At 66.8% G+C, this 25,630-nt stretch overlaps 1 protein-coding gene across 1 annotated transcript; it reads right to left on the bottom strand.

The window, feature by feature from the left end:
• Positions 1-3,587: 3,587 nt before the first annotated feature.
• Positions 3,588-24,343, bottom strand: IQCE (IQ motif containing E). Its single transcript, XM_036013821.1, has 23 exons — positions 24,236-24,343; positions 21,743-21,790; positions 20,956-21,001; positions 19,352-19,480; positions 18,709-18,843; positions 17,935-18,005; positions 17,481-17,594; positions 17,349-17,399; positions 16,861-16,931; positions 16,591-16,663; positions 16,385-16,434; positions 15,619-15,788; positions 15,169-15,224; positions 14,312-14,502; positions 12,886-12,990; positions 9,776-9,866; positions 9,446-9,619; positions 9,031-9,054; positions 7,156-7,251; positions 6,621-6,742; positions 5,736-5,830; positions 4,658-4,774; positions 3,588-3,790 (listed from the first exon to the last, which is right to left on the bottom strand). Exons 1-23 carry the CDS (start codon positions 24,269-24,271, stop codon positions 3,603-3,605), a joined length of 2,253 nt encoding a protein of 750 aa, XP_035869714.1. The 5' UTR covers positions 24,272-24,343; the 3' UTR covers positions 3,588-3,602.
• Positions 24,344-25,630: the final 1,287 nt, after the last annotated feature.

Here is a 25,630-nt window from a genome sequence, read left to right as displayed (position 1 = left end):
GCCTCCCCCCGTTGGGGGTCCCCGCCCCTGGGCAGGTGGGTGTTGCCTGGGCGAAGGAGTTTGCCCCGGGGTGCGTGGCGCTCGGCCTGGTGCAGACGGGCTTGCAGCGAGGTGAAATAGACGGGCACCAAGCGCCCCTCCCGCAGCGCTGGGCACACACAGCGGACGTGCGGCGAGCATTGACACAGACAGAATGAGCTCACCCCGAGAGCACAGAGAGGGAGGGGCTGGTCCCAGGGCCTCTCGGCGGGCGGCGGGGCCGTGCGGGCTGGCTCTGGGAAGGGACATTCCTGGCGGGGAGCAGCTGTGCGAGGGGCCGGCTGGAGGTGGGAGGCCTCAAGTTTCTGGAGAGGGCTTAGGAAGGGGGCAGGGCCGCACAGGGGAAGGTGGGCCGGGCTGGGCAGGCAGGGGGCCTGCTTGGCGAGGGGGCCAGGTGGGCGTTCGCAGGGGTTCTGGGCCTAGGGCCTGGGTGGCAGCGTGGGGAGCAAGGACCAGAGGGCCTGGCCCCAGAGCAGGGTGGCCCGGAGGGCATCGGGGGCAGCGGCCAGACCCGCCTCCTCTTCCCTTTGCAATTTGGAACGTGTGTGCGTGCGTTAACAGGGGCGGCCCTTTCGGGGCACGTGCGTCTGGGGAGGACGGAATCGCCCGGACGCCTGGCACAGCTCGGACCCTGGCCTCTGAACCCCAGGCTTTCTGGGCTGAACTCACTCACAGCTCGGGGGCCGCCCACCCCCCTTCGAAAGGACCCAGACCCCTGGAGACTTCCTGTAGGCCCCAGGCAGCCACCTCCAATGGGGCCACCCTGCAGGCTGAACCAGGGCTGGGCTCCCACGGCGTCACTGGCAGGTGAGGCCCAAGGCCAGCGTCCAGGCGAGGACCCGGACCTGCTGCTGGCCCCTCCGCCCGGGACCCAGACCCAGGGGCAGCACTAAGGGATCGGAGCTCAGAACCTGACCTTTCCCCCGCATTCCCTGGGGACTTTCGAGGAATCTCACACTTACATCATCTTGGCAAGGGCCCGGGGTCACTCGGTGACCGGTGACCGGAGTGGGAGGAGGCCCGTGGCTCCTTGCAGACTGAGCCCATCTCTACGCTCACGTGGTGCAGGCCTGCCTTTCGCTGGGTGCAGGCCCACCCTGTTCTCCGCTGGCCGGCTCCCACCGATGCCTGCCCGCCCCACCCGGTGCTCCACTCTGCTCCTGGGCCCCAGCCTCGGGGGGCCGCGTGGCGGGCTTGCTTGAGTCCGGGGCCTCTGAGGTGCCCCTGCCCCACTGCCACAGACCCGGTAAGGCCCCACAGCCCCTCTGCGATGCACCAGGTCCTCTGCTGGACCCTCGCCTGGCGCGGCGCTCGGTCAGCGCCCCCCCCCCCCCCCGGGACGGGAGCGGCGGGGGAGAGTGGCCGCAGGTTTCCCGGAAGTCAGCGTTGCCTGTCGCCACCCCTGTGAGTGACTCCTGAGCAGGTCACCCGCTCCCGTGACAGGTGACAGGTGACAGGTGAGGGACAGAATCGGGGGAACACCCGCGTCTCCGTTCCCCGATGCTCAAGGCCTCACTGATGGGGGGTGGGGCGGGCGTAGCTGGAGGGACGCAGGTGTCGGGAGGGGCCAGGTCCAACGCCGGGAGGGAGGCGGCCACTGTGCGCCGAGGCCCGAGCCGGACGGCCAGCACACGGCCTGGGGCCTGGAGGGAGACGTGTGAGTGTGGCGGCCACGGCGCACACCGGGACGGAGTGAGAACCGCCGTGTTGACAGGCAATCGTGACGCGTGTGCTGCAGAGCCACCTTTATTTGCGCAGGCCATCGGTGACGGGCAGCAGGGAATCGGGGCTTCCGGACACGCGAGGGGCTCCCAGCGAGCCCAGCCGGGGCCCGCCGGGGCGGCCGGTGGGCGCCCTGCACCAGTGGCGACTCAGTGGACAGGAAGCCTGACCGTCCTACCCCGCTGCCCGCTTGGCTGAGCCCGGTGGTCCGCCTCTTCCTGATGCCAGGACCCCTTCCTCCCGGGGGGCCTCAGACTCAGGCAGACACTTGCCTGCCAGTGCAGCTGGGACGGCCAGGGCCCCGTCAGAGTCCCCCCTTACCGCACACGGGGACCGGCCGCAGAGACCCCAGTCCCTGCCTGGTCTCCACAGCGATGACGCTGTGGCCCTCTGCCCCTCGCCACCCCCCAGGGGCAGCTCCCAGCCACGCCCCTCACAGGGATCAGACCCTGCACCAACAGCCCCCGATCCACCTGTGACACCCCCCACTCCCACCGTGGCCTCGGCCCCTCCTCTGCCTGCTGAGCCTGGCAGCCCACTTCCGGCTGGTGCCCACCCACAGATGGGAGCTGGGCGGGGGGGTGGGAACAGCCGCCCGCCCTACCCCCCCCCAGCAGCCTGCTGCCCACCCACGGCTCAGGCAGCCAGGCCCAGAGGCCGCAGCCGGCCACTGCCGGGTTCGCGTGTTGGGACGAGACGGGCGTGCCCTGCTGTGTCGTCCCCGGGATGTGCGGGCGCTGTGGTGAGAATCGGGTCACACCAGCCCCGCCCCCACCCAGACACGCAGGACCTGGCCCCTGGGCACCGACACCTGAGGTCACAGCCCCCTCTCCTGGGTCACTTCTCCCTTTCCGGTCTCCCCAGGGGCCTCAGCCTCGCCCCCTCCCAGAGCCTCGCCCATGCAGGCGTGCCCCTGGCCCTGCCCCCCGCTCGGCCCTGCGCCCACCTGGGGGCCTGAGTGCAGTGTGGGGCCCGCCTGGCTGGCCCGGGGGAAGGCCAGCCCTGGGCCGGAGTCCAGCTAGTGCAGCGCCTGAGGCTCCCAGGGATGCACGCCGGACGCTGGCCAGCCGGAGTTGTCCGTCCGAGGTTTGTCGTTTACGGAGGTAGCTTCGAGGCTCTGCGTCTAAGAGCCCCCCGTGCTGGGCCCTGGGAGACCCTGGGGTGGGGTGGACGTGCCTGTTCCCACGGCCCAGCGGCGCCTTCTCGGGCAGCTCAAACCCACGGGCTCATCTTGTCCTCCTCAGCGCCCCACTGGCCAGGCCTCCCCCTGCCCCGCAGGTCCCAGAGCGCAGGCAGGCCTGGACGCCGCATACAGGTGCCCCACGCCCCGGAGCACAGCCCGGAGCCCCGAGTGGACAGGAACACAGACCGCCTGGCCATTGACGAGGGTCACGTGGGCCTGCGGGCCGGTGCGTTCCTGGTAGCCTGGCTCCCACGACCTTCAGCTCCGAGCCTGGCGCCCAGTTCGGGGCTCGGGTGACCCGAGCCAGGCCCAGGGGATGACGCCGTGGGTACAGGTCGGCACCCACGTCCGCCGGGCTCCCAGCCAGTCCCGTGGGGGGAATGGGCAGAGGGAAGACTGAGTGGGCGGCCTGCAGACCAGACAATCGGACCCGGCCAGGCCTGGCTCAGTTGTTCTTCGGGAGAAGGGTCAGGCGGCCGCCAGCTGCTGTGACAGATGTCTCTCCGGGCTCCCTGGCTGCCCCTCCGGTTCCGGTGACACGCCAGCATGGGAGACCAGGGGCTGGTGGGGCCGCAGACCCTCCCCCGAGAGGAGACAAGGCACTGGGGCTCCTCCCGCGAACAGACGGGCGGAGCGGCGGTGTGAGGGTCCACGCAGCCTAGCCCTCCCCAGACAACGTGGTGTCGCCCAGGGAGCCGTTCCGACAGGGGCCCAGGCCAGGCGGCGGGCGGGCGGCGGTCTTCGCGGCCGGACACGGAGCCACAACCACCTCGTCGGAGTCATCGGAGCAGGCGTCGTCCAGCTGTGGGGGCCCTGGGGGCGGCCACCCCGCCGGGGGCGACTCGGCTGAAAGGAACCAGAGAGAGGAGGTGGGTCCCACCAAGGGCCCCGGGCGCCCTGCGTGTGGCTCTTCCCCGGCATGCCCGGGGTCATGCCCCAGGTCATGCTCCAAAGGGGCCAGGACAGCAGGACCCGGAAACTGGACTCTCATTTCCTCCTGGTCCCGCCACCTCGGTCTGTGGTCTGCACGCTTGCTCGCCTGGGAACTGGGGGCCTCCTTAAAACTGGAACCTTGTGACGAAACCGGGTGTCGCAGCCACAGGCAAGGGCCTCGCTCCGGCAACACAGTGACCATCCACAGATTTGAGTTAGAAGAGGGAAGGACTTAAGGCTCATCGTGCTGCTGGTGCTCTAACTGGATTGGCTAGAAGGGAAACTCGTGAAATTAGCAGCATCGGTTTTCAGGTCCTGCCGGGCCTTTTCTTCGGAAACACTCTGACAGCAGGTGGACCGGGGCCCGATGGGTGACGGGCACCGTCACGCAGGCCCGGCTCCCGTGTGGCGGGCTGAGGCTGCGTCGACACCGTGTCCACGTACAGGAGGCAGGCCCGCAGACGCACCCCCCGACCTCAGGACAGCAGGTTCACCGTGTGGGGTCTGCTGGCCTGGGGGAGCCCCTGGCCTCCCGAGGGGACTGGGGCTCTGGGCACACTGGACCCCAAGCGGAGGGCTTGGAGCAAAAACCAGAGCTCAAAGCCCACCAGCTCGGACAAAGCCGGAAAAAAGACGGCAGTGGATTAAACTCGATTTTGCATGTGGCGAGGCCGGGTGAGACAGGCCCGGGCCTTGGCTGGTGCAGACCGAGCCCGCCTGCCCATCCCGCCCCCACCCCCAGCACCGGCGCTGCCGCCTCCTGCCCCCGACCACACTCACCGGGGCTGCCGGGCTGCGGGGCTGCTGGTGTGCCCGGCCCCCACGACCTCGGCCCCCCGGCCTCGGCAGCTGGTCCCCTCGAGGTGTCCCCGGGGCTCACGCCGCTGTCTTCCCGACCTGGAAGGACCCTCAAATGAGACGCACGCGGTCTGCGGAGCCAGCGCGAGGCCTGCGTGGGCCGTCACAGCCACCGCTCCCCTCTCCCCCTCCCCCACACCCCGGCGGTTACCTCTCGGGGTGCACAGGCACCGCGTCACCGCATCACGCCCGCAACCGACCCAAGCCCCGCCCCCCCCCCCCCCCTTCCTTCTGCAGGTTGTCCTCCTCCGTCCAAAGCCCGGCTCCCTGCCCGCCCTGCCCCGAGGGTTCCCCCGCCACCTAAGAACGCAGCACAGAGCAGTGCTCCCTGGGAAACCTCCGCACGCTGTGACAACGGCGCCCCCGAGTGGCCCTTCACAGCCGAGACCACGAGGCTGCGCTCTCCGTCTAGAGAGGATCTGGGTCTCAACGCTGCCCTGTGCCGGCCTGCATCCGGCAGAGCGGGCCTGCGGGACAGCCACGGCACCCCCGACTCCAGGAGACCGGCCCTCACCCCTTCCCCGGAGCTGTGTGCAGCGTCGGCCGCACCAGGCGTCTCCAGTGACCGTGTTGGAGCCTCACGGGTGGGAAAGGAGAGGAGCCAGGCTTCACTTAAAAACCTGCTGGGGGGAAGCACGGGCCCAGGGAGGGGGCCGCACAGCCCGGCTGCAGCTGAGAGCCAAGCACGGGCCCCGGAGCTCCCCTGGGCAGCCTGCAGGTGGCGGCAGGGACCACCCACATCACCGACACCCACTGCCTCCGGGTCCGTGAGCAGTGCCTGTCTTTCCTGTGGCCCCAGGGACAGAGGACAGAGCTGCGACTGGGAGCCTGGGCCGGGCGTCTCCCGGCGAAGACAGGCGCCGGTGTGTGGGAGGCCAGAGCGGGGACAAGCCCTCCCACACGCCCACGCGTGTGCACTCCGGGTACGGTGGCGGCTGTGTTGGCTGGAGCCTCAGGACGGGCTGCCCCGGGCACCGATGGCCACCACGACGGGACTCACCGGCAGGAGCCGCGGCGGGGGCTGGAGAGGCGGCCCCACAGAGCGTGGCTGAAGCAGCTGACCTCTTTGAAGGGGCCTCAGCACGTGTCCTCGGGCTGGAGAGGAGACAGAGCGGTCACGGCCAGCTCCCGGGCGCCCTGGGCCGCAGGGCCGGGGGCGAGCACAAGTGCGTGGCAGCCACACTCCCGTGGAGCCCGTGCCCTGACCGCAGTCAGCCCTGCGGGGGCCGTGCCGTGTCCCCGCTGGGCCCCCAGACACTCTCGGAGGTCAGGCCTCAGACGCCTCCCTCTCCTAGCCGTGTCTCGGTGGTCAAAGCCCGCCACCGCCCACCTCCAGGCCCGAGGGGCCCCACGACGGTGAGACAGAGCCGGGTGCATGCGGCTCTGACTGGGGCAGCTCCTCTGCAGAGCGGCGCTGCGGGCTCACAGCAATGGGGCCGCTGTCCGCCGTGCGGGCCAGGAGCAGAGGCCGGTGGGGGCAGGACAGCGGCACTCGCGGGCCTGGGGGCGCCTGAGCCTCCCAGGGCACAGGCACCGCCCACGCCTCCCTGTGGGGCCCGGCCCCCTCACCCCGCTGGGCCCGAGGTCACTACGGTGGTGCTTCTGAGCAGCTGCCGCCCGAGAGTCCTGCCTGGAGGGTGGCCCTGGCAGGTGGTCTGCACACGGGGCTCTGCCAGCGACCCGGCGTCTAGCCCTTCCGTCTGTCCCTCCGCACAGGGCTAGCCGGGAGGTGCCGGAAGACCCAGCAGCGGCCCGGGGCAATTTCCCACGAGGTGCGCCTTTTGCTCTGGCCACAGGTCAAGGACCCGGCGGCTCTCACCCCTGGGCGTGTCGCTCCGGCACCCCTTGGGGCACAGAACAGTGTGGGCCCCGCCGGTCGGCTCACCTGTGCCCGGCCCGTGCCAGGTGTGCCCGGAGGACGGACTGGATGAGGGTGATGGCCGCCTCTTGCCCCGGGTCGCCTTCGGCCTGGACCTCGGGGCTCGGAACGCAGGGTGCGGGAGGGCTCTGCAGCGAAGCCACAGGGGACGGGAGCTCCGTGAGGCCCTCCGCCGCCCTCCAGCGCGGCCCCGAGTCACCCCTCGGGCAGCCAGGGGAGGGTGCGGTCGGTGCCGGGGGCTCGCCTCACTGCCCCTCAGTGGGCGGTTTCCTGATGGCAGGGGCCGCGACCCCCAGACCCGCGAGACCCTCCGGCCGAGGCCTCAGCACTTCCTCAGGCTGCCACGGGAGCCCACGTATGTACGTCCGTGTCGCATTTTTAAGCTCCTGCCTTACTGCAGGACGGGCCGCCACTGGGTCTTCCGGCACCTCACGGTCACTGGGCCCGGAGGCCACGAGCCCAGAGGCCCCGGGGAGGGAGGGGCCGGTGTCCCGGGCAGAGGAAGCTGACGGCTGGGCTGGGCCCCGCCCCGGAGGCTTACCTGGCTCGGGAGACCAGGTGTGCCGGGAGATCTGCTCAGCAACAGCCTCGCCCTCGCCAGGTGTCCCCTGAAAGCCGCCTGGAGCGCGGTGGCCGCCTGGCAGGGAGAGAGGACGGAGGAGGTGTGGACTGCCAAGGCGGCCAGCAGGCACGGACTGCGGGGCAGTCCCGGCAGCAGAGGACGGACGACCCTGCGCCGCAGTCGCGGGGACGCACACGCGCCCCTCCCTTCGGCCCCCAGAACCTCCCACAGCCGCAGACACACCCCCAGGGGGAAGGGGCTCGGACGCCCAGCCCCGTAGACCGAGTCTCGGAGTGAGCGGGACGGAACCGTCTGCTGGGTCTGTCAGGTTCCCTCGTGGGCACCGGCCCATGCTGCGGCCACCGGCAGGACTCACGTCAGGGCCGAGTCCCATGGCAGACCCTCGGCATCCACCTCCCAGTGTCACTCAGGGGGCCTGGCCTCCCACCGTCACGGTTTTCGTAACCACGTGGGGCCCGAGACCGACAGCCCGGGTTTGGGGCAGCCAGGGCCTGGATGGGCCTGCCCCTGCCGGTGGGAGCGTCACAGCCCAACAGGGCTGCGGCCCCAGCCGGGCTGCCCGGCACCCCGAGTCCTCAGCGGGCCCAACGCCCCAGGGCCGCAGCCGCCCAGAGAGCCTCTGTTTTCTTGGAGGCGAGGGGGCCGTGTGACACGGAAACCGGGCCAAGGAGCAAGGGCGGCGAGGACAGACGGGCATTCCCACGAAACGGGGTGGTCACACCAGGGTCAGTGAGCACGGTGACCGTGGGCTGGGGCTTCCAGAGGGGGCAGAAGGGGGCGGCAGCACCTGGCTCAGAAGCTCGCTCTGTGGGCCTGTGGGTCCCAGCCTCGCCCCCTCACCCATTCGGGAGGGCCAGGCGCTGACCACGTGCCAGGTGCCTCTGACCACGTGCCAGGCGCCTCTGACAACGGGACACAGCGGCAGCGGACAGATGGCCCGGCCCCATGGCACTTACGAGGGAGGGACACCTGCCCTGAGGACGGGCGGCAGGGCAGGCCTGCGGGGGTGGGGGGCTGCTCAGAGGGGGTCCCCGGGAGGAGCCAGGGAGCAAGACAGGCTCGTCTCTGGAACAGGGGCCACGGGGGCCAGGCAGTGCGTGCCCAGGGCCTGGGGCAGGGATGTGCCTGGTGCTGTGAGGCCAGAGGTGTCTCGGATGGGGCGGGCCGAGGGGGCTGGGGGGCACGGGGTCCTCAGGGACCAGCGGGGCGGCGTCAGTCAGCGTCTGAGCGCCTCCTGCTGGCGGCTGCTGGGGACCGGCTGCAGGAGGGCAATAGCCCTGGCTCGGGCCTGCGCTGTCCCTCAGACCCACGCCATCGGCGCCACCTGCTGGCCGCTCTGCGTCTGTGCGGGTCCGGCTCCCCGGGGCTCACACAGACCTGCCCCCTCTCCCCTGCAGGCCCTGCACCCAGGACCTCAGTTGCGTGACGCTTCCACCCAGAACGCCCTTCCTCTCCCTCCTCGGTCCCCCGAGGCCCTGCCCACTGTCACCGCCTTGCTGGCGCGGCGGCCACGGGGACGCCGGGGCCTGCCCCAGAGCCAGGGCCGCAGGCAGCCCCGGCCACACCCTCCCCTGAGCCGGGAGGACCTGTCCCCGTCCGTGCGGACGCCTGCGTCCCGAGGGCCGGCCGGGCGCTTCCCTCGGAGCCGAGGACTGAGGGACTGAACGCGCCGGGGAGGAGGCGAGTTATCCGAGTGCTTACTCGAGGCCACCTCACTCTCGTGTTGCACGCTCAGTGCCGGGGTCCGGTCTGGCTCCGGGAAGACGACACACAACAGGACTTCCCGGGACACCCCCGCGCCTTTTTGAAACCGCTGACCTGAGCCTTGCTTACCTCGTCCAGCGTGGCCTTCTCCTTCTGAAATGAAGAGAGGTCACGGGTCACCGCGAGGGGAGTGATGGTGCGGCCGCGTGCGTGACCCTGCCCCTGCCCGCCGCCGTCCCCGCCGTCCCGGGGAGGGGACTCGGGGCCTCAGCAGGAAGCCTGCCCTCTTCCGGGGCTGCGCGCCTGAGCTGCCCCCGCCCGCCGGGCCCCGCCCGCTGGGCCCCGCCCCCTATGGGCTTGGGGGTGGGGTGGGTGTCGGTCTATCCGGTCTCGCCACCCCCTCCTGCGTGCTGCTGAGTCCGCCTCGAAGTTCGGCAGCCGCAGGGGCTCCGGGTGCGAGGGTCAGGGGAGCAGCTGGCCGCAGAGTGGTCTCTGCTGTGGGAACCCACGCAGCGCCGCCCTGCTGGTGCAGCCCGAGTCTTACCTGCCGTCTGTACACCTTCCAGCGGGCCTGCAGCGCGCGGGCAGCTGCCTGTTCCCGCCCCTCCTCGCAGGGGCGGGGGGGCTGGGCCAAGTCCTCCCCCAGGGCTTCAGGCCCCGGGTGCTGCTGCTGAGGGGGGCTGCCGGCAGGACAGGGGGGTCCAGGCTGCTCCCGGGCCTGCAGGATATCGAGGTGTAGAGGGTGACCCTGTATCTGGGAAGGCGGCGGGTGCTACCTGCCAGGACACAGACTGCGCTGACCCGACCAGACTGGCCGACCCCAAGCAGAAACCCGCACCATCTGCCTGCCCCCTGTGGGGAGTGGGGACCGCACCTTGGGGGCCGGTCCCACGCGGCCGCCCTCCTCTTCCTTCTTCACTGCTTCCAGGTCTTGGAACTTCTTGGTCAGGGCCTGAATTTCCTCTCTGACGTGGGAAGGGAAAAGGTGGCACGTCACTTGTCTTCACGCTGCATGAGATGTCCGTGGGTGACAGTAGGGACAGCAGCTGGACGAGCGGGCAAGGTCGCCCCTCCCAGAGCGGTGGGCCGGCCGCCACCCACAGCGCACAGGGCGGCGTCTGTGCCCGTGTCCCCTGCGGACAGGAGCGCGGGGGCCAGACCAGGGGTCCCGGAGTGTCCGGCTGCACCTGGCAGGACCTGACACTGCTGGCCGCAAGGGTGACGGACGGATACTGGGCGGAGGTGGGTGGGGGAGGGAGGCGCTGAAATGCACAGGTGAGTGGAGGAAGCCCGTGTCCCCGATCAGGCTTTAAAGGCGGAGCAAACACAGCTCCTCACTGAGTGCCCGCCCTCTCTCTCCGATCAAACCGAGTCATGTTTCCTTGGCAACAAAGGTTTGTGGTTAGGTCTGGCCAAGACAGAGCCGTAGGTAGACACACTGTGCCTCCTCGCACAACCGAAAGAAGGACAACAATTTAAAAACAAAAAACCAACCAGAACTGCCAGAAAACCGAACTGTGTGGAAGTCTGACAACAAAGGAGTTAAAGAAACATTCACCTAGACAGGTGCAGGGTGGAGACAGGCAGCGGCGGCTGGTGGAGTGGGCGGTCCCACATTCGTGTGTGGATAAACCAGGAGGAACAACTGGGGAGCGAGACAGACCTTGCAACCCAGAGCTCCAGTGCGGGGAAGTAAAGCCTCAGACCTCTGACTGAAAACACCTGTGGGGGTTGGGGTGGCAGCAGGAGAAACTCCCAGCCTCACAGGGGAGTTCATTGGAGTGACTCACAGGGTCCTAGAATGCACACAAGCCCACCCACACGGGAATCAGCACCAGAAGGGCCCAGTTTGCTTGTGGGAAATGGGGGAAGTGACTGAAATCCGGCAGAGAGCAGAGCAAGTGCCATTGTTCCCTCTCGGACCCCTCCCTGACAGACAGCACCACAACACAGCGGGTGGGTTGTCCTGCCCTGGTGAACATCTAAGGCTCCACCCCTCACTACATAACAGGCCCTTGGAGACAAAACAACAACAACAACAACAAAAGGCCCAAATGAAAGAACAGATCAAAACTCCAGAAATAATACAACTACGCGATGAAGAGATGGCCAACCTATCAGATGCACAGTTCAAAACGCTGGTAACCAGGATGCTCACAGAATTGATTGAATAGGGTTGCAAATTAGATGAAAAAGTGAAGGCTATGCTAAGTGAAAAAAAAGAAAATGTACAGGGAACCAGTAGTGATGGGAAGGAAACTAGGACTCAAATCAATGGTGTGAAGCAGAAGGAAGAAAGAAACATCCAACCAGAAAAAAATGAAGAAACAAGAATTCAAAAAAATGAGGAGAGGCTTAGGAACCTCTGGGACAACTTTAAATGTGCCAACATCCGAATCATAGGGGGGCCAGAAGGAGAAGAGCAAGAGCAACAAACTGAAAACTTATTTGAACAAATAATGAAGGAGAACTTCCCCAATCTGGCAAAGGAAATAGACTTCCAGGAAGTCCAGGAAGCTCAGAGAGTCCCAAAGAAGTTGGACCCAAGGAGGAACACGCCAAGGCACATCATAATTACATTAGCCAAGATTAATGATAAGGAGAGAATCTTAAAAGCAGCAAGAGAAAAGCAGACAGTAACCTACAAAGGAGTTCCTATCAGACTGTCAGCCGATTTCTCAAAAGAAACCTTGCAGGCAAGAAGGGGCTGGAAGGAAGTATTCCAAGTCATGAAAGGCAAGGACCTACATCCAAGATGACTCTATCCAGGCAAAGCTTTCATTGAGAATGGAAGGGCAGATAAAGTGCTTCTCAGATAAGGTCAAGTTAAAGGAGTTCATCATCACCAAGCCCTTAGTATATGAAATGTTAAAGGGACTTATCTAAGAAAAAGAAAATAAAAAACATGTACAGTAAAATGACACAAACTCACAGTCATTAACAACCACACCTAAAGCAAAAAGAAAAGCAAACTAAGCAAACAACTAGAACAGGGACAGAACCACAGATACAGAGATCACGTGGAGGGTTAGCAAGCAACAGGGGAGTGGGAGGGGGAGAGGGGGGAAAGGTACAGAGAATAAGTAGCATGGATGGTAGGGAGAATGTAGACAGGGGAGGGCAGGAATGGTGTGGGAAATGTAGAAGCCAGAGAACTGATGACCCACGGACATGACCTGAAGGGGGGAGTGTGGGTGGGAGGGGGTGTGCAGGGGGGAGGGGAGGGAAGGGGGGATGCGACAACTGTAATAGCACAATTAGTAAAATGTATGTTAAAAAAAGTTCGTGTTTCATCCATAACCGGTCTTATTATTCCAAGAGCTAAATTTCTCTGCTCAGACTTCTGGTCTACTTTGTTTTTTTTTATTGATGTAAAATGTACTATTTCCGAGCGTCCCACTCAGTGGCCTTGGTCGAGCCCCAACGCTGGGCGGCCGCCACCGCCCGCTAACTCCAGAGCCGCCGAGGGCCCGCCCGCCCGTCACCCCGGGCAAAGGCCCGCCCCGCCCGCCAGCCCCAGTCGGCTCCCCCCGCCCCACCCTGGCAACCCCCGCTCCGCGTCCCCGTGGGCTGCCCCTCGGGACCCAGCCTCCCCCGCCCCCCACGCTGCGGGCCAGGCCCCGCCCTGCGGCGGCGCACGTCAGCACGCACGTCAGCACGCACGTCAGCACGCCCCGCCCCCTCACTCCCCGACGGACACACTGGGTGTTGGTTAATCTGCCGTCCGCTAGGGGCAGGGCACTCGGGTGGCTCCGGCTCCCGGGGCTGCCGTGGACGACGGCGCCGTGAACGTGGGTGGGAGGCACTGTCCCGAGGAGGGAAGGGGCGCCCAGGCCGGCTGTGCGCACAGCAGGCTCGCAGGGGAGCCCCCTAGCCCGGCCCGCACGGGAGGGGCAGGGGCTGTGGGCGTGGGAGGGGCTGGGGCCGTGGGCGTGGGAGGGGCTGGGGCCGAGGGCGCCCTCCGTGCCGCGGACTCCCGCTTACCTCAGAGCCTCCTCCCGCTCGCTCCTCGCCCGCTCTCCTCCCCGCAGGTTTTCCAGCGCCTTCTCCAGGTCGGCCTTCGCCTGGAGCAGCTGCCTCACCTCCAGGCTGGGCACAGAGCAGAGCGTGTGAGGGCCACGGTCACACCACGGTCCCGGGGACAGGCAGAGCACGTAGGCCCGGGCGCAGAGCGGGGGAGGGGCCGGGGACAGACCCAGGGGTCACCCACCGAGCACCCAGGGCCGGGTGCCAGCACAGTGGGGTGCAAGGGACACGTGGCGAGGACAGACTCGCTGCGGCTCTGCTCTCACAACCTCACTGTCTCTCTCGGGGGCGCCTTGCCCCACAGCCACACAGCCGGGTCCCCTGCACCCCATGGGTCCTGGGTGAGCGCCCGCAAGGGCCGCGTGGCCTGGGCGGTGGGGCTGCGGGAGCTGAGGCCTTGAAGACGAGGGGCTCCCCAGGTGCCTCCCACGGAGCTGCTTCCACCTAGGCTCTCCCAGCCCCACAGGTGACACGTGGCCAAGAACGTGGTGGCTCCAAAAGCTCAGCTCCCAACTTCCCAGGGTCCTGGGAACCTCCGTGTGGAGGAGGCCACCCCCCGAGGAGCGGCCAGCAGAGCAGGGCCCGCAGCAGGGGCCCCGGACACGGAGCTGCTGCCACGAGGGGTGGCGCAGGGGTCGCCCAAGATGTGACTTTCAAACTTTTCCTGAAATGCTCACTTTTACCAAGAACCCATCGATCCTGTAGACGCACTGTTAGCTCTGACCCCGGGGAAGGGCCGGCTGGAGTGGGGGGCCTGGCCTTCCAGCCGCCGCTCAGCTAGGGGGTCCCCCCAAGGCCTGCAGGTGCCAGCACCCCAGGCTCCCAGGTCCAACGCAGAGCCCGGGCACCTCTGACCCTCACTGAGCAGCAGGCTCTGACACACACACACGGTCTCAGGAGGCCTGGGGCTCCGGATTCCTGGTGACAGAACGGAACCCAGAGCAGACCCAAGTGGCCAGAGGGAGGGGGAGATGGGCGAGTTTTGGGTGGGCACCGGCTCCAGGTGCCGGAGAGCAGAGACTGAGCAAAAGTCATGAAGCTTTGCTGTTCGAACTCTTAGGGTCACACTGACCATTTCACCCCATTTACGTGGTAACGTTACGGTGTGATAAACACGGTACTGAGTCCCTGCACGAGATCTGAGAGAGAACTGGGAGATCCCTCCGGAAGTCAGGGGAGAGAGGCTCAAACACCCGCTCCTCAAGGATGTAGTACGGCCCGTGAATGCCGCCCTGTGACCACACAGACTGCCTTTGCTGTGTGACCAGCTCTGGAGCCACCCAAAAACACGGACACGGGTCCTGCTGCGAGCGGACCCAGCCCCGGCCCGACCCAGCGACCCTGCGCCCACAGCAGCCCGGCCGGGGCGGCCGCATGCACATACTCTCGCTCCTGCAGCTGGGCCTGCAGGGCCTCCCGCTCGCCCTGCAGGCTGCTCACGGCGCCCCGGAGGCTCTCGCTGTCCTCGGTCCCGGGCAGCGGCTGCGGCGAGGAGCTGAACGCGGAGAGGGCCCGGGGGCCCAGCGGGCCTGCCGCTGCGGCCTGTGGCTCTGGGCCTTCCATCGCGCTGACCGTCTGGGGGCGACACGGGTGTAGGTGAGACGCCGGCTCTCGAGGTCCCCACGGCGCCGGCCTGCTGGGCCAGAGACGCGTGGCCCCGCCGGGCCCTGGGCCTCCTCCTGGGGAGCTTTGCTTAGAGACCACCACAACACGTCGGAGCTCACGCCGTTTCCTGCCTCTAAGTACACGAAACTGCCCCCTCTCGGTTGCCTCTGCTCTGCCCGCAAGGCGACAGCTCTGAGCGTGTCCCCAGCCCCTCGGGAGGTGCGCCCGTGCCCACCCTGAGTGCCGTGGGGTCGGGCTGGCCACGGTCCACAAACCCGCCCGGCGGGCGGTGGGAGCAGATGCCCTGCGTGTCCTCGAGCAGAGCTTCCTGAGGACCCGAGCGCCGCTCCAGGTGTGCACGGGCGCTGGGTGTCTGCAGGTGCCAGGACCCTCTGCGCCCACCGCTGCCCCGGTGCAGGCGTGGCTGGCCCACAGGTCCCGTCCACCCTCTGGCTGACGCGCCCGTCTGCAGGCAGTGTCACCGCATGCTCAGGGCCACCTGGCTCAGCCCGAGTCCAGGAGCGGAGCACCCCCCCCATGCACCCCCCCCCCCCCCCCCCCCCCCGTCCCCATCTCCCCCGGCCACCCCGGCTCCTCCCTCGAGCACAGGCAGTGACTCTGACTGGAGATGCTCACCTTCTCCAGCTCAGCGATCCGCCTCAGCAGCCGGGACTTGCTCCACTCTGTGTAGCCTGGGGGGCCAGGGGCGTGTGAGGGACACCCCCAGCGGGCCCCTTCCACCATCTCCTGTGGCCTGATGGCCCCCCTCCCAGGCTGGCACCACCGTGGGGCCATTGGCCAGGTTGGCAGACCCTCATACCCAAAGGGCTTGTCAGCAGGGCTGCCTCTCCCCTGTGGGGCCCGTGCTCGGCCTGTGCTGTCCTGTCTCGGTGGGCCCTCCCTGACGACCCCGTTCACAGGTGCACCCCACCTGTGCCTCCTTCACCCCCCCCCCAGCACTATCCCCGCCTGACCCGCCACCTCCGACCCACTGGCTTCCCCCCCTCCCTGACGCGCTGCCACCTCCCGGAGGGACACCTGCTCGCTCCCGGTCACGGCTCCGCCCCCCGCCCCCGGGGGCAGTACCCTTCCTGCCGGCGGCGGCGGCGGGGGGCGAGCTGCTCAGCACGCGGTCCAGGTCCTCCTTCAGGCTCTGGTTCTCCTCGGTGAGCTCCTGCACGCTGCGCGACAGGCTCAGCAGGGCGCTGCTCAGCCTCCTCCGCCGCCGGAGGCTGGGCTTCCTCTCCGCCGGCGGCCTGGGGACCGCAGGGCCCGCGGCTGAGTGCGCGCTTCTGGGCTGGGTTAGCGAGCCCGCGGGTGAGGGGCCGGCGCCGTGCCGCGGGGGAGTGTTTGAGTCACGGGGCGGGGGGGGGGGGGGGGGCCACGAAGTCCGACCCCCAGCACACTCTGCCCCGAGCAGAGCTCCGTGAGCCAGCTGGCAGCCCTGCGCCCTGGCCTCGGGGGCCCACAGCTGCAGCTGGCACCGGGGTGCCAGGGCTGTGCCTGGTGCCATGGGGGCGCTCCAGCACGCAACCACGCACGCAGGGGCAGACCCATGACAGTGCGGCCCGGTGGTGGGGTGGGGGGCAGGGTCCTGTGAGGCGAGGTGTCCTGGCACTTCTCCTGACACACGCGTGGCTGGTGGATGTCCCTGCACCCGGCGTCCCGGAGGCGGGTGCTCGCTGACCCTGAGCCGGGGACTCTCGGGGGTCCATTTGGACAAGGGCTGCTCGGGGCTGTGCTGAGCACGGGGCCATGGGGACACACCCCACGGCCAGCAAGGACCGAGGGCGGGGGCGTGGCTGTGGGTCGGACACGAGGGGGCACCCCAGCGGGCCCCAGGTGAGCGTACTTCCTGCCCGTGGTCTCCGATCTCGCCAGCAGCGTCTGCAGCCGGTAGATCTGTGAACACCAAGTGGAAAGGCGTGAGACGCCCGTGCACATGGGGCCGGCCTGTGTGTGTCCCCCACCCCTCAAGAGAGGCAAGCACTAGGAGCCGGGGCTCCCGTCGTGCTGGCCCAGGGGGGCAGGGTCCCCGCCCCAGGCACTGGGGCCCACCTCCTCGTAGTATGTCTCCATGGCAACCCGCATCTCTTCCAAGTTCGTGGTCTTCATGTCGGCCTGCAGCTTGCTGCGAACCCAGGCTCACGGTCAGCACGCGGTGCCTGCGTTCCCAGAGCCGTGCTCACACCCACAGGCTGCTTCCCAGGGGGAGGCGGTGACTCCCCGACGCTGCCCTCTGCTCCTGAGAGGCCGCCTGCACGGCGGACACGGCCGGGGCACCGGGAAGAGGAGCCTGGGGGGGCGGGGCGGCCCGCACGGCCGTACCTGATGGTGCTGTCCCGGTCCTTGCACTGCTGCTCCAGCTTCAGCACCCGCTGCCGCAGCCCGTTGACCACCTGCTGGTGCGGCCACCCATCAGGCCGGCCCCCGGTGCACGGCCGCCCTCCTCCGGGGACGGCGGTGCAGCCCCAGCTGGGCCGGTGTCCGCTGCAGCCGGCCCTGACCCGGGGGTACCCACACTGCTGCCTTCTCTCCGTTAAGGTGTCACTGGGCGGGACGACGCCCTGCCTTCCGGGAGGAAGACCCTCTTCCCTTCCGAATAGCCCAACAACTTCGTCACTGGACCCCGAGGGGAGTTTAAATTGCGTCAGTAGCACAGGGACACGTTTTCTTGTAGAAACACCTTCTAACCAAAACTGTGCCCTCTGACCTCACCCCTGGCAACCGGATGTCGTCAGCAGCCCTGCGCATGCGCCCTCCCCCCCCACCCCCCCGCGGGAAGGCCCCCCCGTCCGGCTGCGGGGCTCACTCACCCAGCTGGTGTCGGGCCTCTTGTCTGCGGGAGTCCAGACGAAGTCCGGGCCCTGGGCGGGCGGGCGGAGGCGTGAGCACACGGGGCACAGGCCTGCCCCGCCCCCCCCCCCCCACTCTGGCCGGGCACCCACCCGGGCCGGGCCCAGCAGCTGCTCTATCTGCCGGTCCTTCCGCGAGTTCTCCTCCTCCAGGCGCCGGAGCCGCGTCCGCAGCTGGTCCGCCTCCCCCTTCTGCACGTGCAGGGACTGCGGGCGGACAGGCCACACACCGGCTCACGGACGCCCGGCCGCTGCCGGGACCCATGTGTGCCGGGGCGTGGTGGGGGGCAGGCTGGGCGTCCCGGTGAGAGGCACCGCGGGCACCACTGCCAGCCTGGGGTGGGGGCGGGGGTGCAGGCCGGCCAGCGCAGGCCACCGCACCCCACTAAGGACTCTCCCGCCCAGAAGGTACCAGCCAAGGCCGCCCTGCAGGGCAGAGACCGCGGCGCCTGTCGCTAAGACACAAACCAAGCTGAGGCCCCCATAAAACTGGCACCCCTGCCCCGGCTCCGCCACCGGAGCCAGCGGGGGGCAGAGGGGGCCCCACCTTCTTCAGCTCGATGATCTCGTCGTACATGTCCTCCTTCTCCCTGTAGATCGGGGTCCCCGGGACGTGACCTGGGGGGAGACACACGAGCCCCTTCACCGTCGGGAAAGGAGAAAGAATTCTTGGCTGTGCCTTTAGAAAAACCTGAACGCTAATAAAACTATCCTTAAAAATAACGGCAGAAGCGTTTCAACACTGTTAGTCCGATCTCGATGGCGCCCCCAGAGGACACGGAGGGGGCGGTGGTGGTGGTGGCGGGGAGGCTGACCCCCGAGACGGCTGTGGGCAGGGGGCAGAGGGGTGTGTCTGCCCGGCCAGCAGCAGCCGGCACAGAGACAAGCACACGACCTCCCAGCGGACGACACCTGCTCCGCCGTCCCAACCACGCAGCTTTCACGCTGGTTTTCACCGCACCCATCGCTCAGGACCCGAGATGTGCCCGAGGCTGCGGCCGGTGACTGGCCGAGGGTGCCTCGAGGTGTCCGGGGTGGGGGGTGGGGGCTGGAGATGGAGCTGTGAGAACAAGCCGGGTCCCTCCCGGGTCCCTCTGGTGAGACCCGGGCTCCTCGGTGCCGCAGGCACCCGCACCTCTGGTGTTGCTGGCTCGTCCGACTCGGGGTCAGGCACCAGCGGAGCCTGGGACGGCGTCACCATGCACATGAGGAACGCCACTCCCCGGGGGGCAGAGCGGACTCTCGGGGGTCACTGTCCTCGGGGCATCGCACCCTCTTCTCGGCCTCGGCCGCGCCCGCCGCGCCCCACGTGCTCACTCACCGTTGCTGGCCGAACGCCGGAGGTTCGACCGCTTCGCTCTCAGCGCCTCCGTCAGGGGGTCGGGGGCGCTGCCCGGGGGGTGGGCCCAGGGGCGCTCCAGGGTGAGGCCGGGCTTCGGGGGCTGGGCCGCGCTGCCTGCGGGGGACGCGCACGGGCTCAGGCACACGCGACGATGAGGGTGAGGCTTTGCCTCGATAACCGGCTTCCTGGTGTGACGCGAGCCGCGGAGCAGCGGGCGGCGGGGTCGGCGAGCCTGTACGCGCGTGGCCGCCGGCCCTCAGGCACGGGGACACCCGAGGGGCGGCCTCTGCCACACCCACGGGAAGTGCCCCCCCCCCCCACCCCGAGACCAACTCCAAGCTGCCCGTGCGCTACCGGCCCGAGTGCTCGCGGGGCCCCTGGCCGCCCAGCAGCCCCACACCAGCCGTGCTGACGGCGCAGACCCCAGAGGACGGCGTCGTACCCATGAACCACGCTCACGAGCTACGGAAAAGCTGGGAGGCTCGATGTCACGCAGAAGATTCATAAAACTCACCCAAAGAAGTCGCTTCAAAAGCTCTCTCTGGGATCCCTGCCGCAGGGTCCACAGCCCCCCCCTTCCCCCCCGCCCCAGCCAGAAGGCCCCCGCGGGAGACCCACGCACCTGGCTTTGCACTCCCTGGCCACAGCTGCTGCGGGGTGAAGGTCGTCCTGCGGCTGAAGGGCAAGCTGGCGGCCGTCCTCAGGGGCCTCCAGGACGGCACCGCCCTCGGCTGGCAGGAGTATGGCGACTCTGAAACCCAACGGGTGCTTCAGGGGCGGGAGACCTCTCCCTGGGGCGCGGCCCTCGGCTCCGGGGAGGCAGGGTGGCCCAGGGAGTCCCGAGGAGAGCGGCAGTTACGGCGGGGGCGCACGCCCACACTTGTTCACACTTGGTCTCCAGGAAGCAACGTGACGGGAGACTGATTTTAAAGTGGGAATCCGCAACTCGACCAATGTTACGACGTTTAATTTCCCATCCAGCTTCTTCAGGCGACGTATTTTGCACAGCTGTCGTCGTGGTAACCGTGACTTTGCGTGCTTTATGCTCAGCAATAACGTGAACACTTCTTACGTTTCTACGTAGTTCTAACGTAGTAAGTAACACTTAGAACCTAGCACGTAAACTATCCAGAGGAGATAAAAGTGATTGTATCTTTCTGGGCTCCTGATGAGTTTGTCATCCAAATAAAGGAAATGTTTTAAAAATATTTCTCAGTCTGGGGTTTCATCTCTTTAATTTTGTAAAATATGACAAATCTATGCAAAAGCTACATCATTTATAAAACATGCTTATATTTCTTAACTAGAAATATAAGTCTAATACATTTTTTTAATTCCTACATTTTTTTCCCATGGCTTTAAAATTTGTGGAAAATTTCCTGCTGTGACTCAGCACGAGGGACTAAAGACACATCAGGCCCAGCTGGTGTGGCTCAGTGGGCTAAGTGCCGGCCTGAGAAGCAGAGGGTCGCTGGTTCGATTCCCAGTCAGGGCACGTGCCTGGGTTGCGGGCCAGGTCCCCGGTAGGGGGCGCACAAGAGGCAACCCCACACTAATGTTTCTCTCCCTCTTACTCCTTCCCTACCCTCTCTCTAAAAAATACATAAATAAAATCTAAAAAAAAAAAAAAAAAAAGGACACATCCGATCTTGACCAGACACAGGGCACTTGCACCGGACCACACGCACCTCGGGATGCTCTGAAGGAGCCCCCAGAACCGAACACCCACACGAGCGCTGCCTGCGAGAGTCTGTTGGTCACCCGAAGGAGCCCCGCCACAGTGTGCGACCAGCCGAGGAGGCCTCCGCGGACAGAGCCAGAGTGGGGGGGGGCTGCCGCTGCCTCTCCCCCAGCCTGGGGGCCGCGCCTGCACAGCACTGCGCCCCGATGGGCAGCTCTGGCCTCAGGAAACGAGTCCTGAGGCTGAGCACGGCCTCCAGGGCTGCACTGGAGGAGCTGAGCTCCTGGAGCCCCAGGAGGAACCCGGCACAAAGGCCCGAGCAGCCCTGTGTCCGTGGGAGGCTCTGGGACGGGCTGGCTCCCAGCCGGGCCTCCTCCCGCTGCGACCAGGGCAGGCAGCGGCCGGACTGCACACTCCCCAGACCCAACCTGGAAAACCGAGCGGCTGGAGTGTCTGTGTGTCGAGTCTCAGCGGCCCAAGTCCTCAAAGACCAAACACCCCGGTCTCTCCCCCAGGACGGGGGGCAGGGGCAGCCGCGTACTCACTCGGAGACGTGGGTGGAGGCCTGTAGACGTTTCTTCTCTTTGTTGTCTGGGGGGAAGGAGAGGAAAAGCGCTGGAACCTTCCGGGCCGCCCCCGTTGCCCTGGTCCGCTGCACTGGCCCGCTGAGGGGGTTGGGGGTGCACGGACTGCAAGGGAGGACCCCGGCTCGGTGGGGACAGCGAGGTGCCACAAGCACACGCTGCCCCCGAGTGCCCCAGGCTGGCAGCTCCCCGGCGTCCCCGTGGCCCCAGTCACACCGCGTGTGCACAGGGTGCGGGACCTCAGGTTCAGACTGAGGACCCCGCACTAACGGGAACCTGCCCACCCCCACTGTCCTCAGGCTGCAGCGCCTGGTGTGACTGTACCCGAGGGTGGCCAGGCCACCCTGCTGCCTGGGCTTCCCTGGGCCAGCGCCCGTGCAGGCCGGACTGCCCGGACACCGCTGTGCAGCTGCAGAGTGCGCCCCTTCTCCTGGAGCCCTGCTTCCCCTCCCCCCTTATGTGCCGGGTTTGGGGGGCAGGGCAGGGCCCACACCAGGTGCAGGAAGGACCTCCCACTTGCCTCACATGCACTCCCCTCAGGACGAACTTCTGGATAAAAGCTTTAGAATTATAATCACGGTTACTCAACTCCAGCCAAAGACTCTCACTCTACCAAAGCCGAGTAGCACCTGGGCTTTGTACTCCAGGCCGAAACACAGCCATGGTGGGGGCCCACCCGTGACTGAGTCGTGTCAGGGAGCCGCCAGGCCAGCCCGGGGACACGCGGCGGCCTCCCGAGCACACTCACCGTCTCGCAGTCGGAGTCCAAGGTGATCGCAGACAGACTGTCGTCCCCCTGCAGGAGGAGATGCCCCGCTGAGACTCCCCGGTGCCCGCCGGGCTCCCGACGGCCACAGTCCCCGGGGAACGGACGCCCGAGCCACGGAGGCAGAAGCCCCGGCGGAGCCAGAGTGAACTCAGAGCACCGGGAGCCAGCAGCGGGCTACTCGGTGGCATCGGGAGAGGGGAGGGTGGGGACAAAAAGCAAGGACTCCCCTCCAGGGGCCGCTCCGGCCTGGCAGCCCAGCGGTGCATCTGCAGAGTTTCGGGGGACGGTGTGCCGCAGGGACGCCACCTCTCCCGTCGCTGAGGTGCTCTCCTACCCGTCTTTGCCCCGAGGCACCGGGGACCTGTGGCCCTGGGCTGCTGGGAACAGCCACAGGCACGAAAAAGCCACGCTCGGGGCCGCCTGCGCTGTTCGGGCCAGCAGAGGCCCTGGAGCCCGGTTCCAGCGCCTGCCCCGGCCCGGCGAGTGACGTGGGTCCTCCGAGCCCCTGGGCGAGCGCGTGCAGTGGCAGAGGGTAAAAATTGGACTGGCCCAGGGCCTTAAACACAGCCTCTGACCAACAAGTGCCTTCCAGTGACCCCAGGGTGACCCCTGGGAGGTCAAGCTGAAACGCTCACGTCCTTTTGCAGGCGTTGGCTCTGGGATCACTGCTGACCAGGCCCGGGCTCCACGGCCCCGTGGGGTCCCGCACTGTGGGGCCTGTCGCAGCCTCAGCAGGGTGAGTGCCATGCCCCGCCCCCACTCCCCACAGCCGCATTGTGGTCAGTACTCTGTGAGGTTCACCAGGAAGCCCGGGGGCAGCGCTATGCCAAGGGGCGGGGGCACTGGACGGACTGGACAGCGCCCGCACTGCAGTGGCTCCCGCCGGTGAAACAGACCGGGCCCTGCAGAGACGCCACAGGGAGCCTGGGCCGCGGGCCGAGTCCCCGAAGCACCCGGAGAGCTCGGTGCAGCCTCCCCATGGACTGACTCCTGTCCCCTCGGGGGCGGGGGCAGGGCCTGGCTGTGGGAGGGGCCTGGCAGGCACAGGAGCAAGGACGTTTCCAGCCGCAGAAGACAGGGAAGCGCACTCGCAGGGAAATGGATCAGGAAGGCGGGGGGGTCCTCAGGTTGGAATTTTCAAAACCGCATTCTTGAAAACGTGTGAATATGGGGAAAACGCTCGTGATAAATTAAATGGCAACGGTTACAAAACAATATAAATATCTCACTTTTTAAAACCGTATGAGAAAAAGATGCCTTGGAAAAAACTGGAAGGAAACACCCCAAACATTAACTGATTTTCCGCAGGGAGTGAGGTTACGGTTCCTTAGCTCTCCAGACTTGCTCTAATGGGCGTGGATTATTTTTATCGCCGCACCTAAGAAGCTACCTTTCAGAGGCGAAGGGGCCGTAACCGGTGGCCTGCGGACAGCTGGGCAGGCCTTCCAGATGGGGCAGGACCCTGGCCTGGAGGGACAGGCAGGCAGCTCCAGCTCCCAGGAGCCAGCAGCACTGGGCCCCGCGCTGGGTGCCGCTGCACACTGCCACAGGGACCAAGGTTCCCTTTGCTGGGTCCTGAATGAATTCACACTCCCTGCAGGGTCTGTGAGGCTCTGAGAGGCCAGGCCAGGTGTGCGCCCCCACCCACGCCCTCTCCCCACAACAGGGGGCCCCACAAGCTTTCTTTTGGGCCCTGGAGCACCAGGCTGCCTCCCACCTCAGTGCCTTTGCATTGGCCGGCCCCTCCAGGGCAGACGTCCGAGCACATGGGCGCTCAGAGCAACTGTTGCTGACACCCCCTCCAAAGCAGCCTTCCCAGCCCGCCTGCGGTTTCCTGCGCGCACAGTCTGGTGCAGTTTCCGCTTTCTGACCGTCCCCTCCACCTGCTGGCTGCCTTGCTCTCCCGCTGCTAGAATGCTCGTCCCCAACTCCCACAGGGGGTCTCTGGGCCACAGACACCGGCTAAAGGGAGGCTGAGAGCCTGCTTGCCCTGACCCAAGGGACGGAAGCTGGGCGGAGTCTCCTCTGGGAAGCCTTCCCTGGGCGGTGGTGGGCAGGGCCCTGTTCTCCAGCCGGGGGTCCCTCCTTCACTCCCAGGATGGCTCGGCTGCTCGCCAGGTCCGCTGCCCGGCGCTGGAGGCACAGGGTGGGCGGGCACTCACACAGTGAGCTCCGTCCCCACGCGGGCCCCGATCGATCGCGGGCGCCTAGGCGAGGACGCTGCGTCCAGGAGGGCTTCCTGGACGCGGCGGCCTGTGCAAGGGCAGGCGGGAGCCAGAGGCGCTGGAGGCTGGGCGAGGGGCAGCGAAGCCCGGCGGGCCGCACGCGGGCTGGGCGGGCGGTCCGCTCTCAGGCGGTAGCAATCAGGGCAGCTGTCACCGGCGGCCGCCGCCTCCGGCCTGGACACCGACCGGCCGACCCGGGGAGCTGGAGGGAGCAAGGAGGCCCGCCCGCCGGCCCGCCCGCGCTTACCGTTTCCGAACCAGGATCCCCGGTGCCCAGAGACATGGCGACGGCGCTGCCCGGCCGTCCGGCTCCTGGGCTCCGCGGGCCGCCAGCAGCCTGGACCGGTCCGCGCGCGGGCCGCGACCCCGCTGCCATGGCAACCGCGCGGGCCCGCCGAGCCCCGGATGTGCAGCCCAGCGCCCGCGGCCAACCGTGCGCATGCGCCCCAGCCACCGCGGGCCGGCAGGCGGCGCTCCCGGAGCCTCCCCTGCCGCAGGGCTCCTCGGCCTTCCGCGCGCCGTTTCGCCTGCGGCTCGAGTCGCCGCTCCCGGTCCTGGGGCTGCGCGGACTCCCTGCGCTGCCGGCGTCTGCGGCCTCGCTCACTTTCTCGCATTCCGCACACGTCTACAGTGTTTTATCTGCCGGTCTTCATGCTAAACCCTTTGGAAAACTTGCATGACCCCGCGCTGGCTCAATCAGCCCTGACCTCAACTCATTGGTCCGCACGCATCTGCGCTGAGCCTGTCGAGTGTTTATTCCACGTGAAGTGCGTACTCGCGTGTTTCCTGGCGGAACGAGAAATGCTTCGGGTTGCAGGGGTGTCCGACCTGTGCCCGCTGGCGGCATGCAGCCCTGGATGGCTGTGAATGCGGCCCAATTTATTTCAAACAATACGAGGTTTTTTGTGTGTGTGTGTGTGTGATTACATGTAACAATGCATTTTATGTAGGGTCCTTAGAAGACAACTCTTCTAGTGTGGCGCAGAGAAACCAAAAGGTTGGACACCCCTGGATGGAGTGTGGCATCAGCTCCCCCCACCCCACCCCGGGATTTTAATGTCATCCACAGCCCAAGCGAACCATCCCTAGAATCTGAACAACTCTGACCCATTTGTCCCCAGGTTTCTGGTAAGAAATTGGGGGCCTTGCCCTGGCTGGCATAGCTCAGTGGATTGAGCTCCGGCTGGGAACCAAAGTGTCCCAGGTTCGATTCCCAGTCAGGGCACATGCCTGGGTTGCAGGCCATAACCCCCAGCAACCGCACATTGATGTCTCTCTCTCTCTCTCTCTCCCTTCCCTCCCTAAAAATAAATAAATAAAATCTTTAAAAAAAAAGTGTGTAAGAAATTGGGGGCCTCGTAAGTGCAGAGCCAGACTGCCTGGGTCCAGACCCAAGCTGCGCCAACCCACTCGCTGTGAGATCGTGAGAGTGAGCCTCCCCGTGCCTCAGTTTCCTCGTCTGGAGGGACGGCTGTAGCACCCACCCTTCCGGGCTTGCTGCCGAGTCACCCGAGTGTGTGTGGAGAGAAGCACTTAGCACAGTGCTGGGAGGTTCCCCCACGACCACTGCCTCGGCGAGGACGCGCATCCCCTCTTTCCGTTAGGGGGGGTCTCAGTTCAGGGCAGGCACCCATGCAGGTCA

Source organism: Phyllostomus discolor, chromosome 13, assembly GCF_004126475.2.
Source record: "Phyllostomus discolor isolate MPI-MPIP mPhyDis1 chromosome 13, mPhyDis1.pri.v3, whole genome shotgun sequence".
Taxonomy (NCBI): Eukaryota; Metazoa; Chordata; class Mammalia; order Chiroptera; family Phyllostomidae; genus Phyllostomus; species Phyllostomus discolor.
The sequence above is the reverse complement of the archived record's forward strand: the minus strand, read 5'-3'. Positions and strand labels throughout refer to the sequence as shown.